Source organism: Exophiala mesophila, assembly GCF_000836275.1.
Source record: "Exophiala mesophila strain CBS 40295 unplaced genomic scaffold supercont1.5, whole genome shotgun sequence".
NCBI lineage: Eukaryota > Fungi > Ascomycota > Eurotiomycetes > Chaetothyriales > Herpotrichiellaceae > Exophiala > Exophiala mesophila.
This window is the reverse complement of record NW_015622508.1, coordinates 3,495,232-3,520,213: the sequence shown is the minus strand read 5'-3', so window position 1 is coordinate 3,520,213 and position 24,982 is coordinate 3,495,232. Positions and strand designations below refer to the sequence as shown.

The 24,982-nt window shown below is 50.8% G+C and overlaps 10 protein-coding genes across 11 annotated transcripts; 5 read left to right on the top strand and 5 right to left on the bottom strand.

Moving 5' to 3' along the window:
- Positions 1–261: 261 nt before the first annotated feature.
- PV10_07931 lies at positions 262–1,414 on the bottom strand. Of its 2 annotated transcripts, none has more exons than XM_016372890.1 (4): positions 1,278–1,414; positions 911–1,227; positions 500–865; positions 262–434 (listed from the first exon to the last, which is right to left on the bottom strand). In XM_016372890.1, exons 1-4 carry the CDS (start codon positions 1,334–1,336, stop codon positions 415–417), a joined length of 762 nt encoding a protein of 253 aa, XP_016222222.1. In that variant the 5' UTR covers positions 1,337–1,414; the 3' UTR covers positions 262–414. The 2 variants fall into 2 exon arrangements, with proteins under 2 accessions (XP_016222222.1, XP_016222223.1); XM_016372891.1 differs by having other exon boundaries at positions 911–1,215.
- Positions 1,415–1,953: 539 nt separating this feature from the next.
- Positions 1,954–3,624, top strand: PV10_07930 (uncharacterized protein). Its single transcript, XM_016372889.1, has one exon. The coding sequence runs from the start codon at positions 1,958–1,960 to the stop codon at positions 3,524–3,526; it is 1,569 nt and encodes a 522-aa protein (XP_016222221.1). The 5' UTR covers positions 1,954–1,957; the 3' UTR covers positions 3,527–3,624.
- Positions 3,625–4,358: 734 nt separating this feature from the next.
- Positions 4,359–6,109, bottom strand: PV10_07929 (uncharacterized protein). Its single transcript, XM_016372888.1, has 6 exons — positions 5,924–6,109; positions 5,858–5,868; positions 5,723–5,805; positions 5,316–5,670; positions 4,765–5,265; positions 4,359–4,720 (listed from the first exon to the last, which is right to left on the bottom strand). Exons 1-6 carry the CDS (start codon positions 6,057–6,059, stop codon positions 4,442–4,444), a joined length of 1,365 nt encoding a protein of 454 aa, XP_016222220.1. The 5' UTR covers positions 6,060–6,109; the 3' UTR covers positions 4,359–4,441.
- Positions 6,110–6,695: 586 nt separating this feature from the next.
- Positions 6,696–7,829, top strand: PV10_07928 (chlorophyll synthesis pathway protein BchC; the record flags this gene model as incomplete). Its single annotated transcript, XM_016372887.1, has 4 exons — positions 6,696–6,813; positions 6,871–6,954; positions 7,002–7,340; positions 7,390–7,829. 4 exons carry the CDS (start codon positions 6,696–6,698, stop codon positions 7,827–7,829), a joined length of 981 nt encoding a protein of 326 aa, XP_016222219.1.
- Positions 7,830–8,915: 1,086 nt separating this feature from the next.
- On the top strand, positions 8,916–10,838 carry PV10_07927 (uncharacterized protein; the record flags this gene model as incomplete). Its single annotated transcript, XM_016372886.1, has 3 exons — positions 8,916–9,063; positions 9,113–10,468; positions 10,525–10,838. 3 exons carry the CDS (start codon positions 8,916–8,918, stop codon positions 10,836–10,838), a joined length of 1,818 nt encoding a protein of 605 aa, XP_016222218.1.
- On the bottom strand, positions 10,453–12,497 carry PV10_07926 (uncharacterized protein). Its single transcript, XM_016372885.1, has 3 exons — positions 11,960–12,497; positions 11,188–11,909; positions 10,453–11,134 (listed from the first exon to the last, which is right to left on the bottom strand). Exons 1-2 carry the CDS (start codon positions 12,297–12,299, stop codon positions 11,242–11,244), a joined length of 1,008 nt encoding a protein of 335 aa, XP_016222217.1. The 5' UTR covers positions 12,300–12,497; the 3' UTR covers positions 10,453–11,134; positions 11,188–11,241.
- Positions 12,498–13,085: 588 nt separating this feature from the next.
- PV10_07925 (uncharacterized protein) lies at positions 13,086–15,253 on the top strand. The gene is made up of 3 exons (XM_016372884.1): positions 13,086–13,767; positions 13,827–14,082; positions 14,133–15,253. Exons 1-3 carry the CDS (start codon positions 13,208–13,210, stop codon positions 14,631–14,633), a joined length of 1,317 nt encoding a protein of 438 aa, XP_016222216.1. The 5' UTR covers positions 13,086–13,207; the 3' UTR covers positions 14,634–15,253.
- A 1,135-nt stretch (positions 15,254–16,388) lies between these two features.
- PV10_07924 (uncharacterized protein) lies at positions 16,389–18,113 on the top strand (the record flags this gene model as incomplete). Its single annotated transcript, XM_016372883.1, has 1 exon — positions 16,389–18,113. The coding sequence occupies one exon, from the start codon at positions 16,389–16,391 to the stop codon at positions 18,111–18,113; it is 1,725 nt and encodes a 574-aa protein (XP_016222215.1).
- A 93-nt stretch (positions 18,114–18,206) lies between these two features.
- On the bottom strand, positions 18,207–20,448 carry PV10_07923 (uncharacterized protein). The gene is made up of 2 exons (XM_016372882.1): positions 20,204–20,448; positions 18,207–20,150 (listed from the first exon to the last, which is right to left on the bottom strand). Exons 1-2 carry the CDS (start codon positions 20,366–20,368, stop codon positions 18,342–18,344), a joined length of 1,974 nt encoding a protein of 657 aa, XP_016222214.1. The 5' UTR covers positions 20,369–20,448; the 3' UTR covers positions 18,207–18,341.
- Positions 20,449–21,553: 1,105 nt separating this feature from the next.
- PV10_07922 (uncharacterized protein) lies at positions 21,554–24,966 on the bottom strand. Its single transcript, XM_016372881.1, has one exon. The coding sequence runs from the start codon at positions 24,621–24,623 to the stop codon at positions 22,062–22,064; it is 2,562 nt and encodes an 853-aa protein (XP_016222213.1). The 5' UTR covers positions 24,624–24,966; the 3' UTR covers positions 21,554–22,061.
- Between the last annotated feature and the right edge of the window lie 16 nt (positions 24,967–24,982).

The following is a 24,982-nucleotide window of genomic DNA, read 5'->3' as shown; positions in this document are numbered from 1 at the left end:
CTGTCAGCCCGCTGTCAGTTTGACTCCACATAAATTGATATTCTTGATGAGCATGCTCCGTCCGGCTGGAGTATGATGTGGCGCATTTGTGATACCAAACTGCAATCTCTTCTCAGAATCGGCGTGGCTAGATACATATAGCGCTGCCCAACCCTGACCACAGCTACCTCAGTCCTTAAACTCTCCATATGCAGATGCTTACTGCAGATACCAGGGAACGCACACCTTACAGACGTGACGATGTTATTAGTTAAACAAGCCCGATTTCTTTGCGTTGTGCACTTGAACGTGAACTTGGAGCTGGCTTCGCAAAGAGCTGATAGCACGTGTTCAATTCTCCCGCGTCCCCCAAAAACATCTCACAGCAAGGGGAGTTTCACTCCTGTATCATGGTCATTGATTGGAATCGGCTTCCTACAAAAGATATCCTCCGTCTGGACATTCATAACATGGGACTCAGCAAGCATTTCGTTGCATGAATTCGCGTGGGGTAACTCACCTATCTCAATTAGTGTCCCATTAGCGTAGTCGGCGCGAACAGCATAAAGATACGCTTCAGCAATGTGCTCGGGTGTGGCCACAAACCCAACGGGCAGACTTCCACTTCCTTTGTCGAAAATTTCTTTCTGTTCCTCTTTGGTCTTGCCTTGCTTGTCCCAGAGCGGAGTTTGCACCAGCCCAGGAACCACAGTGTTGACCCTGATCTTCTTGTCTACCAATTCCGATGCCAACCCCTTGGTGAGCGAGAGTACACCTCCATTTAACGCGCCACCGACCGCAGCGCCCTTTCCCGGTTTGATACCTGCCGTTCCCGAGGTCAGGGTCAAAGAACCACCTTGCCGTACAAGGTTGTACTTTGCCAGTGCTGCCAAGTCAGCGGTAGCAGACCTTCCAAGTGTCATTGAATTACCTTTGCCCACTATGACCGCACCCCAGAATTTGACACCAAAGAGCTGTTTCGCGTCATCCAGTTCGAGGTCTTCAAGCTTGCCTCGGATGATGTTGTCCACCGCCGAGAAAACCACATGGTCGATGGGAGCCAGCGACTGAAGCGCGGTCACCACAGCATCTTCGTCGTGGACATCGACTACGAGCCCATTGGCCCTGGCATTATCAAAGCGCCGAAGAGCCTCCTGCACTCGGGCCGGTGAAGAAGAGATGACAGTGACGGATGCACCAACATCCAAAAGTGCCGCCGCGGCTCCGTATCCTATCCTGTAAGTTTTGCTATCATATAAGTTACCACTTCGGCCTCGGGGTTCTTTAGAACGCTTTACCCAGAAGTGCCACCAATCACGACAATCTTCTTCCCTCGGAGTTTATCTGCGTAGCCCATTTCATAGAATAGTAGAACTATCCACAGATAAGAATTGTTTGGCTTTTTTGCAGAGAACGATAGATTCCTCCAGTTAAGTAGAAGTGTTGGTGCAGAGAACTTTGGCGCAATTGTGTGATACTTTGGAAGATGTGGTCATCCATGCGTGGGGATAGCCCCTAACGCTGATTCGAGCCTTGTTTTGAACCAGTCACGCCAGTTCGCACCCATGTAGGTACTAGGTGTTGTAGGTACCTAAATGATGAGATTGGGGTAAGCTCTCCTCGGGGGCAACATGAATTCGCACTTCGAAATCAAGTACTTAATACTAACCACAAGTGAAGCTTTTGTGATCCGTTCTCGACTGGTCCAATTGATTCACCTGTGCCAGAGTAAAACCCTTGAGATGCGGCCTTTTGATGAATGCACTTGATCAAACTACGATGTTCATGTGTCTTGAATTGAGCATGTGCCACGTCCCCATGTCGGGCACTACCCACCTACAGATTGATGGTGAGTGAACCCGTCAAGGCCGAACTATCCGAATCCTGTGCCATGATCGATGGCGTGCTTTGGGCGCTATTTGGCAAATTACATGGAAATCCTACCAAGACCGATTTCACCACAAATTTTGTGTTTTGGATGTTTGATGGACGAAAAAGTGAGTGTATCAGGTGCACGAAAACCCATTTGACCATGTCTAGTCAAGCAAAGCTCGTCGTGACCACGAGCCCAAGTCTTCAGGAACAGGATCCTTCTGTGCTAATCGGGAATATCGCAAGCAATGGCACGAAAAAGCAACTCATACTCAATGCCTTTGTGATGAATACTCCCGGCCACCTTTCGCCAGGACTATGGAGACATCCGCACAACAGGACAGATGAATACAAAACACTCAAGTTCTGGACTGATCTCGCACAGCTCTTGGATAAAGCCAAATTCCATGCCATGTTCATTGCTGATACACTGGGAGCGTACGACGTCTACAAAGGGCCAGCGAATCATGTTCCGGTCCTTGCCTCCGGGGCTCAATTCCCTGTTCTTGATCCTCTCTATCTTGTACCAGCCCTATCAGCGGTGACCAAGAACCTCATCATCGGCGTCACCGCAAGCACGACCTACGACAAGCCATATGCGCTTGCACGTCGCTTCTCGACCGTGGACCATCTCAGCAATGGACGTATTGGATGGAACATTGTTACATCTTACCTCGACAGTGCTGCGAGGAACCACGGGTTGGATCAGCAGATCCCACACGATGAGCGATACGCCATTGCAGAGGAATACATGCAAGTCTTGTACAAGCTTTGGGAAGGCAGCTGGAGAGACGACGCCGTCACTGCCGACCGCCAAAGTGGAATTTATGCCCAGGCAGACGCTGTCCGCCAGATCAACCATATTGGCAAGTACTTTAACGTCCCAGGACCTCATATCTCAGAGCCATCGCCCCAGCGGACCCCATTTTTATTCCAAGCTGGGACCTCACAAGCTGGAAGCGCCTTTGGTGCAAGACACGCTGAAGCAATCTTCGTCGGCGGCCAACTGCCAGAAGGTGTCAAGAAGACAGTTGATTCCATTCGCGCTCAAGTCCAAGGTGAAGGACGAGACCCTCAGTCCGTAAAAGTCATTCTCGGTATCACTGTCATTGTGGCGGAGACAGACGCGGCTGCGGCTGCGAAAAAGCAAGAACTGCTTTCTTATACGGACAAAGAAGGGGTTTTAGGTCTGTTCGGCGGCTGGACAGGGGTCGACCTGGCCGAGTACTCCGATGACGAGGACTTCCTTTTCACCGGTTCGACGCGTATAGAGTCAATTGTAAGTCGCTGGGCAGCCACTGTTCCAGGCTCCGAGAACTTGCCTTGGAACAAAAGCCATATTGCTGAGTATCTCGCTCTGGGGGGCATGATGGCCAAGGTTGTCGGCAGCGGCAAGACCGTTGCCAACGAATTGGAGAAATGGGCAGAAATCACTGGAGTGGACGGGTTCAATCTCGCTCATGTGACAAATCCTGGCTCTTTTGAGGACATTGTCACTTACCTTATACCTGAGCTTCAGCGGAAAGGCTTGTTTCGTACCGATGTTGACAAAGAAGGGGCGACTGCTCGAGGTGTTTTTCAAGGAAATGATCGCTTAAGGCCAGATCATCCCGGCAGTGTTTATAAATGGGGCGTGGGAGAGAGGGTCCCCCAGTATCAGCACGATACTACTTGATATCAGCATGTTCTCCCCCGTCTTGGACACCTTGAGTAATATGCCGGAGAGCATCAGTGGGGTAGTAGGGAAGATTGCATACCGGAGGCATCGCAAACTCCAACAGTTCTCAGTTGTTAGGAACCAGCATCGATGTTATGATATGTCTTAATGTCATGAAACCACTAAACAATGACCTCCCTGCAATTAATTTGTTGAAACTCCAGCAAGGTGTGCAGTTGTGAAGACATATCTATATACATTAAAGTTTACATGGTGGCACCTAGGCCCCCTTGCCTGCAGAGTCTGTCGGTCGCGCCTTAAATGTCTCGATATTGCCAGAGATTATTAACACCTGGCATGTAGTAATAATCCGTAGTGTACCGCTCAAAGCCCCGAGACAACATCCAATCTTGTTTTACTGAAAGCAAATGCTCCTCACACACAGTTCATCTATAGTTACCCCAACGTGATCATCCCTCAACTTGGACTGACATTTGCTGTAGGTCTTTTCTCAGGCCCTAGAGGCTTGCTTACTTAAATAGAGATAGAGCCTTGAACTCTGGGATAAGAAATTTGAACACACGTCCTCGAATGTGCCCAGTATAATGACAGGGCCATGATCGGTTCCATTGAGGTCAGTCTTAGTCATTCCAGATTTTGATCCGCAGCGGTGTTTGGGATGCTTATTGGGACAGGTCCAAACCATGTGTAAGTCTCATCGTATCATGTAGTACCTAATATCTATGGCGATCATAGCCTCGAGACCTCCAACCATGAGCCGAGAGAGAGGACATCCAAGTCCACATAGAGTCTAAACACGAATGAGGTGGATGCTTCCACCTCACTACTGCGATAGTGAGATCTAGGATGGGCATGTTGCCTCTTATTCTCTGTCGCAACACACGTAGGCCCAATAGAGATATGTTGGGTGCACTAAAAGGTCGAGTAACCTGGCGATGTAGAGTTGTTAGATTGCGGGATCAGAGCCTCGTCAGCGTCGCCTTCTTCGTCATAATCCTCCTCTGGGGCAGTCCAACTTTCGAACATGCAAGCATCTGTCTCAAGACCACCATATGTTTCCCACGTGACAACTAAACTTGTCATCACAGCACCGATGATGATGAGACTAGGAGAACTGATTTGAGCTTCCGAGGTCAATGGCAGGAGAATGAACACAATTCCAGCAATGCAGCGCGGCATCAGACGCATCGACTTGGCCATATTAGCTTGATTCTGTGAAAATGGCCAGATCTCACCTTTGAGAACCGTAACAAGCCCTTAGGATCGTCATCACGATAGAGCCAAGCGAAAAGGTAAAGGCATAAAGTACCCAAGCCCAGACCGGCACCCCAGAGTCGTCGTTGTCCAGGAGAGAGGTGTTGGTCGCAAGAGGCGGCTGATACATGTCCTCCGACAAGCAGCCCAGCCGAGAGGGGCAGATGGATAAGTAACCAGGCAAATGTGCTCCACACAGCGCGTCGAATGGGATGTGTGCCATCAACAGCGCCGTCACAGTAGACATACATGGAGTTGAAATTGAAAGCAATGACAAGAGTCATGATTGCTCGCAGGACGTTCAAGTTCAGTCCCCCTCTGGCCGGAGAACCCACCAGAATAGCATATGTGAATTCGCCGAGGACCAGGATCGTGAACGCGGTATATCTGTCATTCTCATGATCGATGTCTACAGCCGACGAATAGTCCAGTTTCAACCATCTAGAAACCCACGGGCCGAAGCTGATCACGTATGATGCGTCCTGCAAGCTAGGTAGTATTCAAAGCCCCTCGGGAATTCGGGGCAACTTACTTCATAGAGGATAGCAACCACAGCAGCCACTATCTTTGCGGGGTCGCTGACATTTTCACAGAGTAAAGGAATCCAAATGCATATGCCAACCAACATGAGCGCAAAGTAAGCTCGGTTCTGAGCACGGTGGTGATGACTAGCCACACTTGAGACTGCATAAAAGCAGATCTGAGAGAAACGGAGTACCATGTACGAGCCCACTGTGGCACGCAATGCTCCGAGGTCTTGTGCCACGTAAACTGCGTTGTTTCCGTAGATAACGAGAAGAGTCATAATCCAGATGACGCCAGCCCGCTGCAACATGTCATCGTTGAAGTAATTGTTGGCGTATTCTTTAGCATCTGCCCATGCGTTCCTATAAATGGTCAGAATTGGATGCCGGTCATGCTAGGAGTCCGCGAAGATACCAGGCCGGAGTAAACACAAGTATGAATTTGATCAAGTTCTCTCTTGTAGGCGTTTCCGCAAGGTCGTCAGCAAGATTGGCGATCTGCGTCTCTTAGCATTGATACTCGGGTCAGCAGAGTCTTTCGTCAACGCACAATCGCGACATCTAGAGACAGTCAGGAAAATGGATTTCAGTGCTAGGGACAAGGCATGAAGTTTACATAGAAGATCAAAGAACAGTTCGAAGCGACCTGCAACACGTTCCTCGTCCAATACCTTGCGTAACTGTCCCTTGTGGAAGTACTGCAAAACCCGTGGCCTGCGAATCAAGTATCTGCGCTCTCGTAGTTGAGTCATTGTCAAGACAGATCTGGCAGTGTGAACTCGAGCGACTGCACAAGCTCAGTTGATATCTGTGTTCGGGAGCTCCAGGACAGGCCAACATAAAGAGATTTTATCGAGTTCTCAGCCATGCCGCTGAGTCATTTGCCAAGGAGTCTCAATCCTGGTTTTGGCGTAGCAGCTTGGCGAGTCCTGGGAGGTTGGGCTTTTGGTGGTGGCCTGTGGAGCCGGGGTTCCCAAAACTGATAACTGACTACATAGTTGTATTGCCTCAAAACAGGCATCTCCACCAGTACGCAAGGCCAACAGGAGATAGAATCTTCCATATTCCAGAGTCATGTGTCTGTACTGGTAGTTGCATCATCTCACCATTCACTGACACTGGGCTTCAATGAGCTTCAAGAACTGCACCCGTGAGGGGACCTTCCCCGCAATGGAGATTTTATATCAGGTTGTTCAATGCCGAGGATATTGTACATTAATGGCTATAAGGCACCTTGTCGAGAGGCCAGCCTTCTTTGAGATGGGTCGGTCTTCAGGTCCAGATAAATTGAACAATACAACAAGCTCTGCAACCCTGCAAACTTTCAATTGTCAGGTTTCGCTTAGCCTTCGATTTCGTGCTCACATCTTTGGTGTCAACCTGAAGCCATGCGCGCTTTGAGATTCCATGGCAACAAAGACATACGCATCGAAGACATCCCGGAGCCGAGCCCTAGACCTGGCTGGGTCAAGGTAAAGAATGCATGGGCGGGAATCTGTGGCTCAGGTTCGCGGACACCCACTCCTTTCTCGCGTCCTCAATCCTGATTTTGAGGTGTTTGAGATCTCCATGAGTATAGCGTCGGGCCCAAGAACGTGCCCACGGAGCCACATATCCTGACTGGAGAGACTCTTCCAACAGTCTGTGGTAAGAAATACCGATTCAAAGTGGCAGAATTCTTGCTCACAGACAAGGACACGAATTCTCCGGGGTCGTCTGCGAGTTGGGGGATGGAGTCAACGACATTCGCATCGGGCAGAAGGTGGCAGTTTTCCCCATTCTCACGGATCAAACATGCCATTGGTGCCAACAAGAACTATACGGTATATGCCCAAGCTGGGGGTTCCTGGGTTATAGCGGCTATGGAGGCGGAATGGCTGAATATATATGCGTGGAAAGGAAGGCTCTTCATCTTATCCCAGACGAGTTGTCGCTCGAGGTTGCTGCCTTGGTCGAACCCCTCGCTGTCGGCTGGCATGCAGTGAATGTCGGCAAAGTGAAAAGCGACCATCACTGCCTTGTCGTTGGTGCAGGTATGTCACCCGAGGCCCTTGGAGGTATATGTCCACACTGACCTGCCAGGGCCTATCGGCATCGCCATGGTACACTGCCTTCTGGCGAGGGGGGTCGAGTCGGTCATAGTTTCTGAGCCTTCTCCTACTCGCGCCGCACACGCACAGGCAGCAGGAGCTCATCACGTTCTTGATCCGTCCAAGGACAATGTCCCAGACGTCTGCTTTCGCTTGACTGCGGGGCTGGGAGTACATACCGTCTTTGAATGTGCGGGTATTCAAGCCGCATTCGATGTGTCCTTAGCCTCTGTTCGAGGCGCCGGAACCATTGTGAACGTTGCAATATACGAGACATCACTGACACTCCAGACACCGAACATTCTCAATCGACGTTCGATCACCTATGTGGGGTCCAACACCTATACCCGGGGCGAGTTTCAGGAAGTCATAGAGGCATTGGTTTCTGGCAAGTGCACGGATGATTTGATTTCATGTCAACCAGATTTCTAATAAGACCACAGGTAACATCAAAACGCCCGAAACCATGATCACCTCCAAGGTGCCGTTGACGGCTGCAGTAAAACATGGATTCGAAGAACTGATTTCCCACAAAGACAGGCACGTCAAAATACTTATTGATCCGTCATCATAAACCTGATAGATCCAAAAGATGCATTGTGAGAGGGGAATCCTAAGATATTCGAGTTGTTCTGACAAAGAACACCTAGCAGCATGACTTCGTATCACACCAATCGGACTATTGCCCTACAGTATATGCGTAGGTGGCGGATCATGCTTGAGTATGCTCAGGTCCTATTGGTGCAGCAGTGTCCAGATAGAGTTCAGATGCCAAAGTACCGTCGTGGTGTGCACAGCCAGGAACCCATGAGTCAACCCGGCACACAGTACGCTGGAAATCGATAGTGGTGGGGACCTCGATAATCGACAGTGGCGGGGATTAGACCACCCCAGGGAGCTAGGCTGAATGCCTAATTAAAGTACTTAGATTGGATGTCCTTCACCTCCCCGCACACGTGTACCGACCACGGCTTTGGACTCGTTTCGTGACGTTGACTAACCTTAGAAACCGATGTACCAAGCCTTGTTTCTGGTTGTGATTTTATACGACTTTATACGGATCAGGTGAACGTGGAAATGGATATGAATCCCGGACCCGTTTCACAGACACGTGTCTTCATTATCGAAGATGTCTTGAGAGTATCTGTCACCATCGCGTCGCCACAGGCTCTAACTCGGCTCGTTGGCTTTGTGTAACGATAGTATGGTTACAACACTACCGACTTGGCACCCCATAAAGCTGGTTTGGTCTGTCTCCCTGCAGTTCACGACTCGCGCTCATAGGCTCTGCCGTCACGGGCTCGCCCTGATTGTCGATCACCGTATCACCAAGACATGTAAAGCAAGTCTATCTAAGCTTATGCGCGCAAAGCACGTCTCGGTGCAACAAGGGAAGCGCAGAGCTGGCATCTTGAGTTCATAAAAGGCTTGAATCCTCGAACGTTGTAACTATGGCAATCAAGCAGTCAGTTTGCCATAGCATCCCCCGGAAAAGAGGAGTGAAAAATCGACGCCACCATGTTCACTGTCTCGCAAGCCCTTACATTGTGTAACCTCATTATAGTGTCTCTACTCTCCAGCACAATATTCGCTGAGGATGTGTTGTATAGTAGACGACATGCACTTGCGAAGCGCGGTCTGGACGCAGACGGCAACTACAATATTTGTGAGGATTTGGCCAATTGTTCCGAGTACTGCTCACTAACCAAGGATAGCATTCTTTCACATCAACGACGTTCATGCTCACTTGGACGAATTCAGTTCTTCTGGGACTGACTGTACACGACCTGAACGCGGATGCTACGGCGGCTACGCACGCGTCAAGCATGTGATCGACCAGCAGCGGCCGGCATACAACGACAGCTTGTTCATCAATGCAGGGGACGAGTTTCAAGGAACTATGTTCTACACCTTCTATGGTGGTGAAAAGATAGCCGAAACACTCAACCAACTAGGCTTTGACGCCATGACACTCGGTAATCACGAGTTCGATGCTGGAGATGACACTCTAGGGGAATTCTTGGAAAACCTTACTTTCCCTATAGTCTCTGCGAATATTCAATCGAACCATCCTGTGCTTAATCAGACCATCAAGCCATTCCACATCTTTGAAGACAAGGGACTGGCTGTGATTGGAGTAACAACCGAGACAACTCCAAGTATCTCGAGTCCAGGCAGAGGCACAGTTTTCACTGATGCTATTGAAGCGGTCCAGAACACAGTCAACTTCATCTACAACACCACAAACGTCACTCGTATCGCCGCTCTGACCCACATTGGGTACGACGAAGATCAGAAACTAGCCGAAAGCACGACCGGGTTGCACCTCATCATCGGCGGCCACAGTCATACCCCTCTTGGTGATTTTGAGATCGCCGAGGGCCCTTATCCCACCATCGTCGACAACGCTGACGGGGATGAGGTTTTTATTGTTACCGCATATCGGTGGGGAGAATACCTAGGCTACATTGACGTGACCTATGACCCTACAGGAAAAATACTGGCTTACCACGGAGGACCGATTCACTTGACAAATGAAACAGATCAGGATCCCGAGTTGCAACTCCAAGTCGACTCGTGGAGAGGACCATTTGAGGAATTCGCCGCGCAAGAGGTGGGCATGTCACTTGTGGAGCTGGATCAAACCACATGTCAGCGACAAGAGTGTCTACTTGGTGATTTCATGGCAGATGCCATGTTTGAGTATCGTCTCAACAGTTCCGACAGCGTTGACTTTGCATTGATTAATGCGGGTGGTATTCGAGCGACTATCGATGAAGGCCCGATTACTCGCGGAGAAATTCTCACGTCGTTTCCCTTTGGAAATTCCATCGTGGAGATAACTTTAACCGGAGATGAACTCTGGGGTGTTCTGGAAGGCATCATGACTCGTATTAATCAGAACAATGGGAGACCAGTAACGAGCTTCTTACAAGTCAGTCGAGGAATCGCCATCGAATACAATCCAGCAAATGAAAACGGCACGAAGCTAGTTGGGGTAACCATTGGAGATGAACCTCTGGACCTGGAAGCCGAATACAACATTGTGACTCTTGATTTTTTGGCAGGGGGTAAGTCTAAGTAGCTATTGGGGAGGCTCTCAGTCGGTTGTACTAATTTCTCCTAGGCGGCGACAACTTCTTTGAACCTACCACGGATTTCATCACCCTCGACACTCAAGACGAGGTCCTCACTCGCTATGTTCAAGCCCAAAGTCCAGTGGATATCGAGCTCGACGGCCGTATTCGAATTGTCAACGGCACTGGTGGAACGGCGAATGGCAAGGAGTCAGGTGATGCTGCTGAAACCTCTTCGGGCACATCCACCGAAACAGGTGGCACGTCATCCCCAACTGGCGGCGCTCAATCCTTGACCTATTCTGTCCATGTATCACTAATTGGTTTTGCAATGTGGACAGCCATGGTAGTGTTTGCTTGGTAAATAGACGTAGCTCTAGCCTGCTCACATAGCCTTGCTGTTTTTCCTTTTTGTGCTTGAGTTTTATCTAACCAAAAATTGGGTGCAACGAACGACTTGAGATGCTGGACTGGCCTTCCGCTGACATGCTATTGTTGCCCCTCAAAGAAAGCTGCTGGTACAAGCAGCAGGCTTTCCTCCTCACCACCATACGAGCGTGAATGGCAGGTCGCAGGGTCTCATGTGGTGGAGTTAAACCGCCTCCAACACTGCAGTCTTGCAAAAGCTGCGTATGAAGGTGTATTTGAGGGTGACAAACGCTTGATTTGAAGGTTAGCAATCGTCATCTCAATCTTTCATTCGGAGGCTTCACCTGTGTGGGTCCTTGAAAAATGCATGTGCCTCTTGTTGGCGGCCATAGCACAAACTAACCTGCACGCGCTGGATCATACCAGCTGCGGCCGAAATGGTGCTGAACGTACTTTTGTCCATAGTCAGGGTCGCCAGCGTGGCTGTGTTTTTGGCTTCCCGCAAAGCCGTTGATTGGCAGAACCAGGACGTCGCCGAACAATTTTGAATCTTTTTGGCCTTTGAAAGTCTCCCAGGTCACATTTTGGCCTTGATCCTGTAGAACCTGGAGGATGACGTCGCTTATCATCCCAGGGCCGGTAGCCTCTAAAACTTCCATCTTATCAGGAGCCAGTTCTCCGATCGTCACTCTTCGGCGCCGGGCCAGGAATTCGAGATTGCTCATGACCCGCTGTACAGCAGTCTCGAAGATGGGATGACCGGGTTTTGCCATCAAAGTCCATTGGCAGAAACTAATCGGTCGCACAAACATTTTGTAGGTGGTGTCATCGTACTCGATGCCAATGATGGCGTTGACTGACGAAACGTCCAGATCAGCGGGCATCCACTTATCTGGATGCAGCAGACAAGATGTGTCGATATCGCTGTAAACACCGCCGATCGCCAACATCGTGAGGTATCTAAGAAAATCTGCCCTTAATACTGGCAAACCGAGATCCTCCCAGAATCGAACGATGGCTGGCCTTGATGCGAAGGCGTCGTGAACGAATTTGTCTGCATCCTCATCTGCGCTGGTCAGTCACACAATCTGATGCACCAGGATGCGAAATTCATACCACTCAGAAAATTATACTGAAATCCTTTAATGTCCTTCCATGTCTGTGCTTTATCACCGTACTGCTCTTTGCCATGCTCGCTTGCCGTCTGCCATATAATTCGGGGAAATTGGACGGGATACTGTTCGGATGCAGAAGCTTGCTCATTCTCTGTGACTTGCTCCTGCAGTGTGCTGGCCACGTCTGGTCTGCTCCTGTGTGTCTGGGTGATTCGAAGCGTTTCGTTAATAGCAGATCCTGACCAAAGGTCTCGCGGCGATAGTCGGATCGTCCAATACAAAAGGCATAACACGATGATTGTCATCGCCCAATACCGCGTCACACTACTTGTTGCTGCCATACTGCGGAGGAGAGGTCTTCCGGCTTGGAAGCAGGATGCAGGTGTCTTCGTTGCAACAAGGGAACGCAACGCGGCTATCAGCGCAGTTTTTTGGTGAGGCAGGGTTTTGAAAATTGCTCTCCGAGGGGGACATCAGATGACAATATCATATCAAAGTGGTACCAAGGGTCTATGGGCAATGCGAATTCAGGGGACGAAGAAAGGGGAATCAACCCGCTTGGTATAATTTCATCTTGGTCGAGATCTATAACAGAGCCCGTTACGCCTCACTGGACGCCACGGAGGGAATGTATGGACTTTCGAGCTGTCACTCGTGTCAGGTTTCAAGACAATTTGCCGCAGTGCTTAACCAGAAATGCCAGGTCTCCCAGAAAGGAACGGTATGCGAGTACCTGTGAGCAGACCGAATGGTGTAGTGCGATGAGCGAAGCTGTTTGTATTCCGTGTTGTATAAAATTTATCGTGTTGAATGGGTAATGGTCTAATTCTCGTCAGATGTTACATGAAAGTAAGGTGGTGCATATAATTAATTGTTCATATCAAGGCCTGTTCAGACCCTCGGCCGTTCGGCTCGAGCCTGGAAAGCGGAGGACCACGAGACCCAGACGTGGAGACGCTCAGGCCCCTTCGGCCTATGTTGGCCCACAATTACTCCTGGATAAATACCCGCAACCCCCTTAACCGGTAGATGCCAGGCCCCAGAGGTCTGTCAGTGATAGGAAGGATAAGAAGTGTCATCTGCACGTCACACAATAAAATCCTATTTCTGCTCCTTAAGATGCGACAGAACGACGTACGCATATCGGGCGAGCCTTGCACTATAAGCCGCTTGTGTAGCCCAAAGTCGCTGTCAGTTGCGTCGCCTAGACCGCCTCCTTTTACTAAAGAGCGTGTTGTCCCATGGTATCATGTTTGTCCTAAGTAAGTCGGGCCCTTGGGCCTCTGTGATTTCTACCATCGTCAGCCTCAGGTTCGTCTCAGCTTCTTCAAATGTCAGAGCAAGGCACAGCACGGTGAATGTTCAGTTTTCAGATCTACAGACCCATCCCATCTCATGCGGCTTCGTATTACGCGTTCCTCGGTCCAAGATGATTGGCAAATCAAATATCAGGCTCATTGGCATCATTGTAACCCTGCTATGCATGGGCACAGTTCTAACTGACTGGCTCAACATTTTGCGTGCGAGACATCTCGAGCTGGATCTCCAGCCCAATCGTAAAGTGGCGCAGAAACAATCCGACATCGCCCAGTCGACCATTGGAAAGTTGTCCATGCTCTATGGCGAACCCAATCCTCTATACGAAAGAGCACTAGCCGCGCACTTGCCGCACAATCAAAAGTTTGGCTACAAGATGTATGTGCTGCGTGAAAAAACATTACCTGGATATTGGTCGAAGCCAGCCTACATTCTGAATCAGTTACTGATTGAGCTGGCCCTGCCCGAGGAGGAAAGACTCGAGTGGCTAGTGTGAGTAGTGGCCACCCTACAACAATTGTATGGAGAAAGGCTAATATTCCGGCTCACAGGTGGTTTGATGGTGATATAGTCTTGATGAACCCCAAGATACCATTAGAAATTTTCCTCCCGCCGAAAGAGAACTGGAGTCACATTCACGCGATAGTGACCAATGACCATAGAGGTCTGAATAATGGCGTGTTTTTCCTACGAGTACATGAGTGGTCCGTTTGGTTTATGACAGCATGTTTGGGGACCGAGATTTTCGACCCAGATATCGATCTCCAGTTTGGTGATCAGTCTGCGATGGGCATGTGGGTCAAAGAGGTTTGTCGATGCCATTCAAGGATCTGGGTATGGTGCTAACATAGCAACAGGACCGATTCCGACCAAATATTATGCATGTGCCCCAACGATGGTTCAACGCATATGCCGGCTACCGAGGCGACAATCTTGGCCAGTACTCTGATCCATTAGCCCCCCCAACCAAGTTCAAGGCAAATTCCATTAAAGAAGGGGACCTTTTGGTACACCACGCAGGAAACAAAGCGCTGCGTACTCAGCGTATGAGCCCATGGATGGATATCGCCGAACAACACCTTCCGCAATGGGAACTTGACCTTGATGATACCGGGTACGAACAGGAGATTCGAGACTTCTGGGAAGTGGAGGCTCCAAAGGAAGAGAAGAGGGTTGATACCCAAATAGAAAAGGAAGACAAATTGGAGGAGGAAAGGCTCCGGCGAAAGCAGGAAAAGGCTGAGGCAGCCCAGAAAAAGAAAGCTGAAGCCCAGGAAGCTGAAAGAGAAAAGCAAGAGACTGACGATGGAAAGAAAAACGACCAGGACCAGGAGGTCCAGGTGCAAGAAAGCAGTTGACCGCCTTGAAGTTTCCCTGAGGTCGAGTCCAACCCACTTATTACGAATCTATGGTGAAGATACGAACAAGAGGGTGCGAACATCCTATTCCGACAGGCAACTAGAATTTGGCCATCTAAGGCGCGTTTCCGGGCTTGTGTTGTTGACCTAGGAGGTATAGTTGGCGCGTTTTTGTTGCATCCTCGCTCCATTCATCCAGAGCCCAGATAACGGTCGGCTGCAAGAGCTACAGGTGAACAGAGTTGATTCGAGTCCGTTGGCCAGGTGGGAATCTGTGAGACGGCACGATACCACTAGATGGCAGATTGAAGATGTCAGGAGTGGAGGAGTATGAATTGGCTACCATTCACATTTGAAATTGCTCTCAGGTCGGGGTACTTGGAGTGACGAATGTTGAAGCCAGGAACTTCAAATAAGCAACTCGGTCTGCTTTTATTGAGTTGTTTGAATAAAGTACTACTTAAGTACCTAAGGTACTACTAGGTATTTACTACCAGGTAGGTACTTAGAGTACCTGGCACTAACTAGATATCCAAGCAATTAAGAATTGAGGGGGGCCACTCAGCCACCTCGGCCAAGGGACCATGGCCTCAGTCACCAGTGGTTGGTGCCCAAAGTCCTCCTTACAATACCTACCTACCTACTCCGAGGTAGGTACCTAGTAGGTACTATATGTGGCGGGAAGCTACCTAAGTTAGTGCTCCTTGGACGCCTCGATGCAAGCCTACACGCCCACGGGCCTCAGCTATTATTGACAGCAAAACCAATTGGAAAACGCGCGAAACCTCTCCAACTTGTCATGCGGTTGGCGTGTTCGCCCTCCCCTCCCCTCCCCATTCAGCCCGCGGGGTAAACCAAATATTTGACACACGATCCGGCAAATTGCTGTTGCACAGAGACAAGACGGGAAGTTATTCGACAAGGCATTATAGCAGCATCTAATCGTCGAAACTGGGATGTGCATGAATACTGGTTGTCCAGACGACTCTTCTTACTAGAACCGTTCTGCCCTTCAGACCATAATAAAGTAGCAGCTATTGTAGGTCATCTACTTATCTATGTTGTAAAGTCCTTGGGCATCGGTTAGAGGTCAGAGGTCAGAGGTCAGAGGCCAGAGGGGGCGATGTACGGATTTTGCCCCCCTTCCCCCCTAAAAGGAGCCCATGGCGCCCCCTTGAATCCCTTCAACCTCAAACATGACTGGTTGAGCCTATATAGAATATAGACCGCAGGTTGGTATGTAGACAAATGCAAGCCTCAATAGGAGTGACTGGTACACAGGTGCGGCTGCCATCATCACCATGCGTATGACTCCCAACCAAAAGTAATCCAAAGATACCCGTTGGAAGCAAAGCGTCCTTGCTCACTCCAGCAGCAGCGCTCACCCACCACATTTTTCGTCCATTGTTCGTCATCAAAATCACATTGGTAGCTGACCACTTTTTTGTGGTCTGGAGAATGTGATAACAGAGTCGTGCCGTGCCTAACCGGGGCCACAGGTAGCACCCACCTGGCCTGAGGGCATACTTTCAGCCAATGGCCCAAATTCTGAGATTGTCTTCAACGATGTCAGGCAATGACAGCTGTTGCACCAGAAGAATTCGGCGCTTGTATGTGTTGACACACGTCAAGCCCCTAAACCAACTGCTCTAGGGCTCAACTCACACTGCGCTTCCGATGTAACCTTATTAAGAAGACGATGCCCGGCCAAGTCAGCACCATTGAGCCTCCTCGAACTTCGCTGCGGCGCCCACCATGGCAGAACCAAAGTCTCAACCAGATGAGCAGTACGCTGACCTCGAGGATGAGAGCAACGAAACTGCTCCTCTAACCGGAGGCCCTTCAGTTCCGGCAGCCAGGTCGTACCTGGTACCTAAACTGCCATCTTATCACTTGGATGTCTTGGGATGCTCACTACGACTCATGTCCGGGTTGGTGCCCAGCTTCATCACCAACCATGCGGCCACCACACCCTCCAAGTCTGGAATTGCTGCCCTCGACGGACTTAGAGGACTCGCCTGTCTCTTTGTCTTCAACGAACACTATGTCATCTGTTATCAGTCCGTTCGGACGCAAGTGTGGATCATGCGAGTTCCTTTTATTCGACTTTTGTGGTACGGCAAGGCTGCCGTTTTCCTTTTCTTCGTCATTTCCGGCTACGTCCTCAGTTACAAACCCTTGAAACTGATCCGATCAAAGTCCTGGCTCGACTTTCAGAAATCAATTTCTTCCTCCTTCCTCCGCAGAGCCATGCGCCTGTACTTGCCATGCCTCGTTGTAAGCTTCGTCGCCTGTTGGCTGACTTATTTCGGCCTCTATGATCGATCTGCTCAGATTTACGCACACTATCGCCATTTTGTCTTTCTCAAGGAGGAACCTCCACCGCGACTGGGCCTCCACGACCAGTTGAAGGGATATTTGGCAAACGTCGAGTTCCTTTTCAGTGCCACGATTCCCTTCGACAAGGACACGGATGTGTTGCACTACTTCATGTATGACGACCACCAATGGACGATCCCAAAAGAATTCCGTAGCAGCATGGTGGTGTTTGCTGTTTTGGTAACGACATCCAGGATGCGAAGCCTTCTCCGAATGCTTCTCATCACTGTGCTCTGCTTCTATTCGATCTACACCTTTCGCCTGTACACCTCGCTCTTCTTCGCTGGCATGGTCTGCGCCGAGCTCGACCTTATTCGGGCCTCCTATTACTCGCAATACAAAGACGCCTTGCCGGACTTTGTCAACGAGAAACAGCCAACTGGCTCCAGCCGCATCCTTCACCTCCCCAATCTCTTCTACAAGGTCATGTGGGCTTTCCTTTTCGTGGCTGGAGTCTTCATGATATCTTCACCGCAAGAGATTCAGGAAACTCCCAACTGGCTCCCTACGCTGGTTCATAACTGGGGAATCGTCGCGGTTGACGACTCAATCTTGTTCGTTGGCGCCGTTCTCACGGTGTGGAGTGTTGCAGCCTGCCCTTCGCTGGGGCCCATCTTCAACAACCCCTTCGTTGCGTACTTGGGCAAGATTTCATATGCATTGTATCTCGTTCACGGCACTGTGATCAAGTCCCTGGGGTACAGCATCCTTCCCTGGTCGCTGCGACTGGCCACATGGACTCCCAATAGTGTCGAGTTGAATCTTGAGTGGTGGTCCGCAGTCCCGAACTGGCAGAAGGTCTTGGCCCACCTCATTGGGTGGGCATTTGTTGGGACGACGTGTTTCTGGCTGTCAGATCTATTCTGGCGATTTGTTGACATTCCATGTGTGAGCTTTGCACGCTCAGTTGAGAGTTGGGTCACCAAAGGTGCCGACGTGGAAGACTCTAGATCCGATTCGGTTCCGCGGCCAATGGAACCCAGGAGGCGCGGGGAGAGTGTGGTGGCAGGGTCTTCACACGTCAGGTCTGGAAGCCACTTTGGTGGCCAGCTCTTATTGACCGAGTCTTCTCCAAATGGCGCAAAACGAAAGAATGGTTAATGATTTTAGCAATACTTGTTTGCATAGCATGCCTCGGGGCCGTGCAGCATTTGGTTTATTTTCCATCAATCTCATGGCAATTGCAATACAACACCTCAGTATTCCTTTTAAACATATAAGCATATATCGCAGCATTGGCCGGCTTTGACTCGGTCGGATTGAACCACACAGTTGACAATATTGACAGATCTATCCATTTCCATATCACAGGTCCGATAGCCCACACATTCACGTGGGAGGGAGAAGCAGCTTTTTCGCCTTGTCTTCTTCAAGTTTTTCCTTCTTTGCCTTTTCTTCTTCTTCCTTTTGCTTCTTTGCTGCTGCTTCTTCTTCCTCCCTTTGCCTCTTTTCTTCTTCAAGCTTCTTCGCTTGCTCGGCTTCGGCCTGTAAGACGGCCTCGTCAACTTGGAGGATGTGGCCGCCCACATACGCCAGAGCTGCCTCCTCCAGACATGCTCTGATGTCCCACCCAACCGCCGAAACCCGCGAAAATGGGTCCAGGCTTTGCAACAGTTCCCTGTCGTCATCATCCCCGAACTGCTCAATCAAAGCGAAATCTTCCTCGGGAAGATGCCCCGTCTGACTAAAGTATCGCGACATCGAAGGAAGACCGCGGATAAGACTCCAAATCCCGCTCAGTCTGGCCACCTGAACTGTGGCATCATCGACGGAGAGTGTCAACGTCATGACGTCTGACGTCTTGCCATCGGACATCGGGACGTTGGGCTCCCATCGGGCAATGCTGTTGGTGATCATGATGCGCCCGCGATTGCATGGGTCTGCTAGGACCTCCTCACTCATGATCGCACCAGGACCAAAGTCCAAGGCACCAGAGCCATATGAGAGGTAGAAGTGGGTGGTGTTCGTGGTTAAAACGACCAACTCAGGTCGGTAGACGGCGCGGCTGCAACCACCAGCATTTTCAAGGTGGGTCCGAGGGAACGCGACAAATGATTGAAGCATTGGAGAGCTCTGTTTGTGGAAGATGCGGTCTCGTGTGCTCGGCGGTGTTACGGAGGCGGGAATGGGTAGAAACTGTGTTCCGCCTCTCAAGCTTCCGTCATAATCGCCATGTGTGCTTAAGAGACCTTGATCGACATCTTGGACAAAGACAATATCACACATTCCGGTCAGGAGTTGGCATTTAAGAATGGTCAACGGCTCGAATCGCCAGATAAAGTGGATATGTTTGCTGGGCTGCCGTGCAACCTTCTTGTCTTGGAGTGGGTCGTCGAGGTCCTTGACAAAGAATGGGGCCCAATTCTTCTCCTTTTTGGGCCTTTCAGTGTCCTTGACTGTCAAGATTGTAGATGTTTGCGAGAATGGCCGGAAAATCCACATGGCCCGCTTCCAATCGGACAAGGAGGTGATCATGTTGAAGACAACCACGGGCTCGGCCCCCTCGACGCCTTCTTCGATGATGATGCGTGCATCCTCAGGACCATAATACTCGCCTCCTAGTTTGTACTCGGAGCTCGTATCAAAGACTTTGGGAAAAGTGATTTCTTGCTCTTTCCACACAATCTTGTGCCCGTGGAGATGGACCCACTTGTCGCTGTAAATCTGGCCTCGGAGAAAGCTCATGCGACATCGATTCCTATGTCCATCTGGATGGAAAATGATGCGTGACACGCACAGGTAGACGCCATAGTCTGGCATGAAGGTGCAGGCGGTGGCGAGGCGGCTCCATGAAGTAGTGACCAAGTCTGCGAGGGCAAAGGAGCCGCCGCCATTTCTGCCTGCAGATCCATCTGTATATTCAACCATGGGGTGACCATCTAATTCGGCGGCAACCTCAATCAGATCGTCGTAGAGATAAAAGGAATCCTGCACACCGATCTCGGCCGAGTGTGTCAGGGTTGAGCACGTCAAATTGTGTCCTAAAGCTGCCCCTCCAGGTACTCCGGTATTCTGAAAGCCTTGGATGTTTCGACGTCGAAAGGCTCCGAGATCCTCGACATCTTCCGTAGGGGCGCCGTCCTGGTGAGGCGAAGGATATGGATTTGTCGACGATTTCGATGCAGTCGAGGACCACAACTAGGAGAGAGTCAGAGGGTGACAAAGGAGCAGTGGTGGGAGGAACGTCGTACATTTATTTCATTCTGCTCATTGACATGCCGGAAGCCCAGTGTGAAAATGACCAAAGCCGCACAAAGGATTACTATCCGCTTAGATAAAAGCATCATGGCCCGGCCAAAGATGATAGGCACTCCTTGTCCCGTTGATTGAGACTCGGCTTCACCGGGCTTGAACATGATTGAGGTGGTGCCCGCGCCGCAATATTGGAGTGAATGGTCAGGGAGGCTGTAGGGTCACGGGCAGATGAGGATTGAAACAACAAACGCTTGCTTAGTGGGAATAGAATACGAAGGAGAAAGAGACACCAGGAAATGGTGTGACAGACATATGGATGGAAGATGTGCAGACCAAGGTGTGCGCATCTTCTGCACGTCAGAAATCAAGCAAAGAGGCAGACGGGTGTCAAACTGTCGGACCGAGCTTGACCTCCTTTTGGTTCGAATAGGAGAAGTGCAGTGATGAGTTAGCCAGCGAAGTATCTGGATCATTGACACCTGACACGGCGATTGCCCAGCGATGGACCGCCATAACATGGGAAGCTCAACTGGACCACAAAAAGAAATGTTTGCGAGTTTCAGTCAGAAGGGGAAGAAGCGATCATTCCTGCTTATCATCCAATCTTTGACGCCTGGTGATGGATTGAATACACGGCGATCCAGCGCAAGCGTGAAAGACGAAGCTTGACAAGATATCTCATTGGAGGTTTTTCGTCGAGTAGGGAGAAGAATCTGTGGGTGGAAAGGTGTACCAATTCTTGATATCGCGCTGGCAGCACGTCAAGTAGTTGTCAAGTGTCAAGCTCGAGGGGTTCAGGAGTTAACAGATATATCCCTATGTAGAAACGGAACAGCCGAGAGCCGCTATAGGCCAGGGATAACCTACTTGCGCACGGACCCTAAGGGGAGAAGGCTCGTGGCGTATGCACGTTGACCAGATAGATCCCGATTCTCTGCAGGTCCTCAAGGAGGGCTGGGATATCAATACGCTTAAAGACTACTGTCACTCCGATCCATCTTTTTCTAAAAGCCCGAGTGGTAGAATAATCGTATACAGAGAAATGACAAAGATTGAGATACTCACTCTGATAGGCGAGTGTGGCAAAGAGAATAGGTGGCTCCTGCCCATGACGCGACTCCTGACGCGTTCGCGACAAAATATAAGCTTCAGGAAGTCACGCTCGCTCTCCACTCTACGCTCTGTCCTCGCGGTTCTCTGTGTCTACCGTTTGTTTTCTCTCGTGTCTCAAAGATTGTCAAGCTTGTAGCACCGTAGTAAGTCAGGTAGACGTTTAATGATCATCTCTAAACACAGCATAGAAACAACTCATCAGACAAGTGAAGTGCTCGAACCGAACAGTATACTGGTCTGCAACCACGAACTCGTTTGCGTGTCTATTTTTGCCACTGGACATGGGTTGTTTGTAAGAACATCCTCGTCCGCATCAACCCTACGCATTACATGACAAATGGATGGATCAGCTCTTGGATCCAATGGGCGGTTCTCTCCGCGCTATGGCAACCTCAGCCTGGTTTTTGCACATTTGACGTTGGACATGAACAAAGAGGTCATCGCCGAACCTAGCCACCTGCGCACCACTTCGTCGTAAACATGAGAAATATATGACATGGCCCCAAGAAGGAAAAATGAATATCAATCAAACTCGCTTGCTTGAACTCGACTGTCGCTGAAGAATGCCCTTTCCTGTGCACACCGAAAACCTACAACACACCCTGGCACACCTGCTTCTACTTCCAATATGGCAAGCATTCACGCAATTCCTCAATGCACTCCTCCATGCTCCTCGCGGGGCTCTGCAGCCGCAGTATCGGCGCTTCACGCCATCAACCCTAAAGCCCCATGTGAGCCCCGTCAGATTCTCGTTCCCAAAGAGCTTTGCCGGCCGCTCCCTTTGGGCACCGGTAACAACGACATTCTCTTGTTCTTGCCGTTCATCGCCATCACACTGCTCGGTCGTGTAATAGTCCTTTTCGACAGCGGACTCGAGTTCGGATCCGTGATAGCATCTTCTTCCGTCTCACTAGGTGGATCCATCTCATCCGAATGAAGAGAACTCGGCACGTGACGACCATCGCCCCTCAAATCCACCCTGGAATTGTGAGTTGTGCTGCGCAACGGCAGAGTCTGAGAGGGGCCGTAACTCCGGCTGAGTGATGACGGTGGCCTGGTCATGCCACTCATGGTCGGCTTTTGCTGGCTGTGGACCGCAAGCGACGATGGCGATCTGATGGTCCCCATGGGCGCACTGCTGTTGCGGCCGCGGTGGTACGGCACGGGATCCAGTAATCCAGATCCTCTGACCGGAGCAGGATCCGCGACTCTTTCAGCAAATGATTTGAACTGCTGGCTGTCACGTTTTGATAATGATGACACCACCGACGTGGGGGAGGCGGACGCCTCCCGACTGAGGGGGCTCCGAAGAGGCAATGCCGTACTCGACGAAATGGACCTGGGTGTGTATCTTTTCGCTGTCGACGGAGTCGCCGTCGACGATGAACGATACGTTGGGGCCAACCCACTGCTGTCAGTTTTGACCACGGCCGACCACCGAGGCTTGTTGGCTAGTGGCGTTGGCCCTGGCCTTGTGACTGACGCTACGGGAGGTGTATAGGAACCTTGACGATATACTGAAGGTGGGCCAGGGAGGGGTGATGCCGTCCGGCGCATCACACTACTGCTCGACCCTGTCATTGGCGTCGTTGGTCGTCGTTGATGTGACAGCACGGAGCTTCGTCTATTGGATGAGTTGGCTGGCGCCGGGCGGCTTGTCGATGGCGCTCTCGGCTTCGTGTACCCATTGAGGCCATATTTGGGAGTATGAGACTCGGATCGCTGTGGCGGCAGGTCAACTGACGACGGGGGAGAACTCCCCGGGGTGCTGGCAAAAGTGCTCGTAAAGGAACGGTCTGCTGAAACGATGCTGGATATCGACTCGCGCAATTTCGAATTTTGCCGAGTCGAGTAGGGTTCCAATAAGGTTTCTAGATCTTCCATCGTGTCGGTGAGATCGCGCATCCTTGATGACAGGTCTTTGTGCAAGCGCAGAATTTCTCCATTGACCGTCAGCCGATCTTTGAGACCCTTGTGGATGATGGCTAAAACCCTGCTGATGGCGGGACCATAGTGCATCTTCTTTGCTTCAAAGCTCTCGATTCGCTTGGCAAGCGCGGCAGGGTTGATCGATTGATACCCCTCATTGATTGCCTCCTGCACCTTGACAATACTTCGTTCGACCGACTCGCACATCTTCTGGGCCTGCCGACCTGCGTTGCGGAAGACGATCACCCAGCGGTCCTCGCTCAGCTCACGTCTCAAATTTTCGGCCTCCTTGGAAAGGTCAGTCCAATTGGTCTCCAGGCGCGCTCTCTTCTCATCCAATTCCTTGCACGCGACGGGAAAGACCTTTTCGGCCCGGGCTTGAAACATGGACAACCTCATAGGCAAAAAGTCGAGAGAGGCTCGAAGTGGCTGCATGCGCGCAAAGAGGGCCAGCAGATTTGAATCGTCGGCGGGATTTTCAATGATGGGGGATCCCAAGGGGGAGGACTCGAAGGGGGGCAGGCTGAAGCGGGAATTGGGAGTGGTGCGCTTTTGGGATGGCTCGTCGATGAAGCTCTCCAACTCGTTCAAGTCGATGGCTTGACTAGGTCCGCTCTGTGTCTGTGTCTGGTAGGCCGCGTGGCGCTTTTCCTCCATCTCAAAGACCAACTGGCTGAGACTGTCCATCTCAGCGCCGACATCACCCAAGACCTTGGCCCATAGTTCCTCCCATTCCATAGCCAACTCGACTTGTTGATGGATCTTCCTCAAATCTTTCCTGACATTCTCCCAGCCTATCAAGGTGATTTCCATCTGCTCGACCACGGCCTGTAACTCTTCTGCCTTGGCGTCGGCGATGTCGGGGCGTGACTGTAATTCCTCAATGGAGATAACATAGACGTTAATGAGATTCTCAAACTTGTTGATTGTCTTCTCCGTCTCGTCAAGACCCAGTCTTCCGGCAGCCGCAGCCCATTCAACATCCTCGTCAGCGTCAAGATTCCCGAGAACTTTGAGAGCTTTTCTGTTCCAGGTTTGGATCTGCTCAGCGGCGTTGAAGAGAGCCTTGGTGGCCTTTCGAGCGGTGGGAAGAGAGACAACGGTGGCGGCGAGAGACTCGGCCTGAGGTAAACTCATGGACGTGAGGCTGGCGAGTTGACTGCTGAAGGAAGCCCTCGAGAAGGAGTAGACTGAATTGCTCCGAGACAAGCTGTCCGGGATGACAAAAGATCCGGCATCGCTGCTGGGCCCCGAGGAGGCAGAAGGGGAGTGTCGAGGGGGGACATCGTTGGTAGGGGTGGGGACGAGGAGTTGGTGGAAGTCGAATTCGCTCTGCGTTTCCACCATGGATGGACGGCGGACCGCTGAGGTCATGCCAGACAGCAGGCGCAACCGGCTCGACGTGACTATGTTTGGAGGAGGGGAGGAGCAACAGTAGGAGGTCCGCCAGTTGAGGCTGAAGCCAACGGTGATGTCGCGGTGATGTTCATATGATAGAGTGACTCGGGGCTGAGCAAGGACAAGGCGTTGATTGACGGCGTTGGGTCGACGAGGAGGTCTGGTAGGGCACAATGAGAAAGGGGAGATGAGTGGATGAGGTGTTTTTGTTTCACGGTGGTGGATTGATGTCAGATATCGACGTGGTTGACGGATCAACTGGACTGTTGATTGAGATGGAGATGGAGATGGAGATGGAGATGGAGATGGAGATGGAGATTCCGCATGAGGTGAGG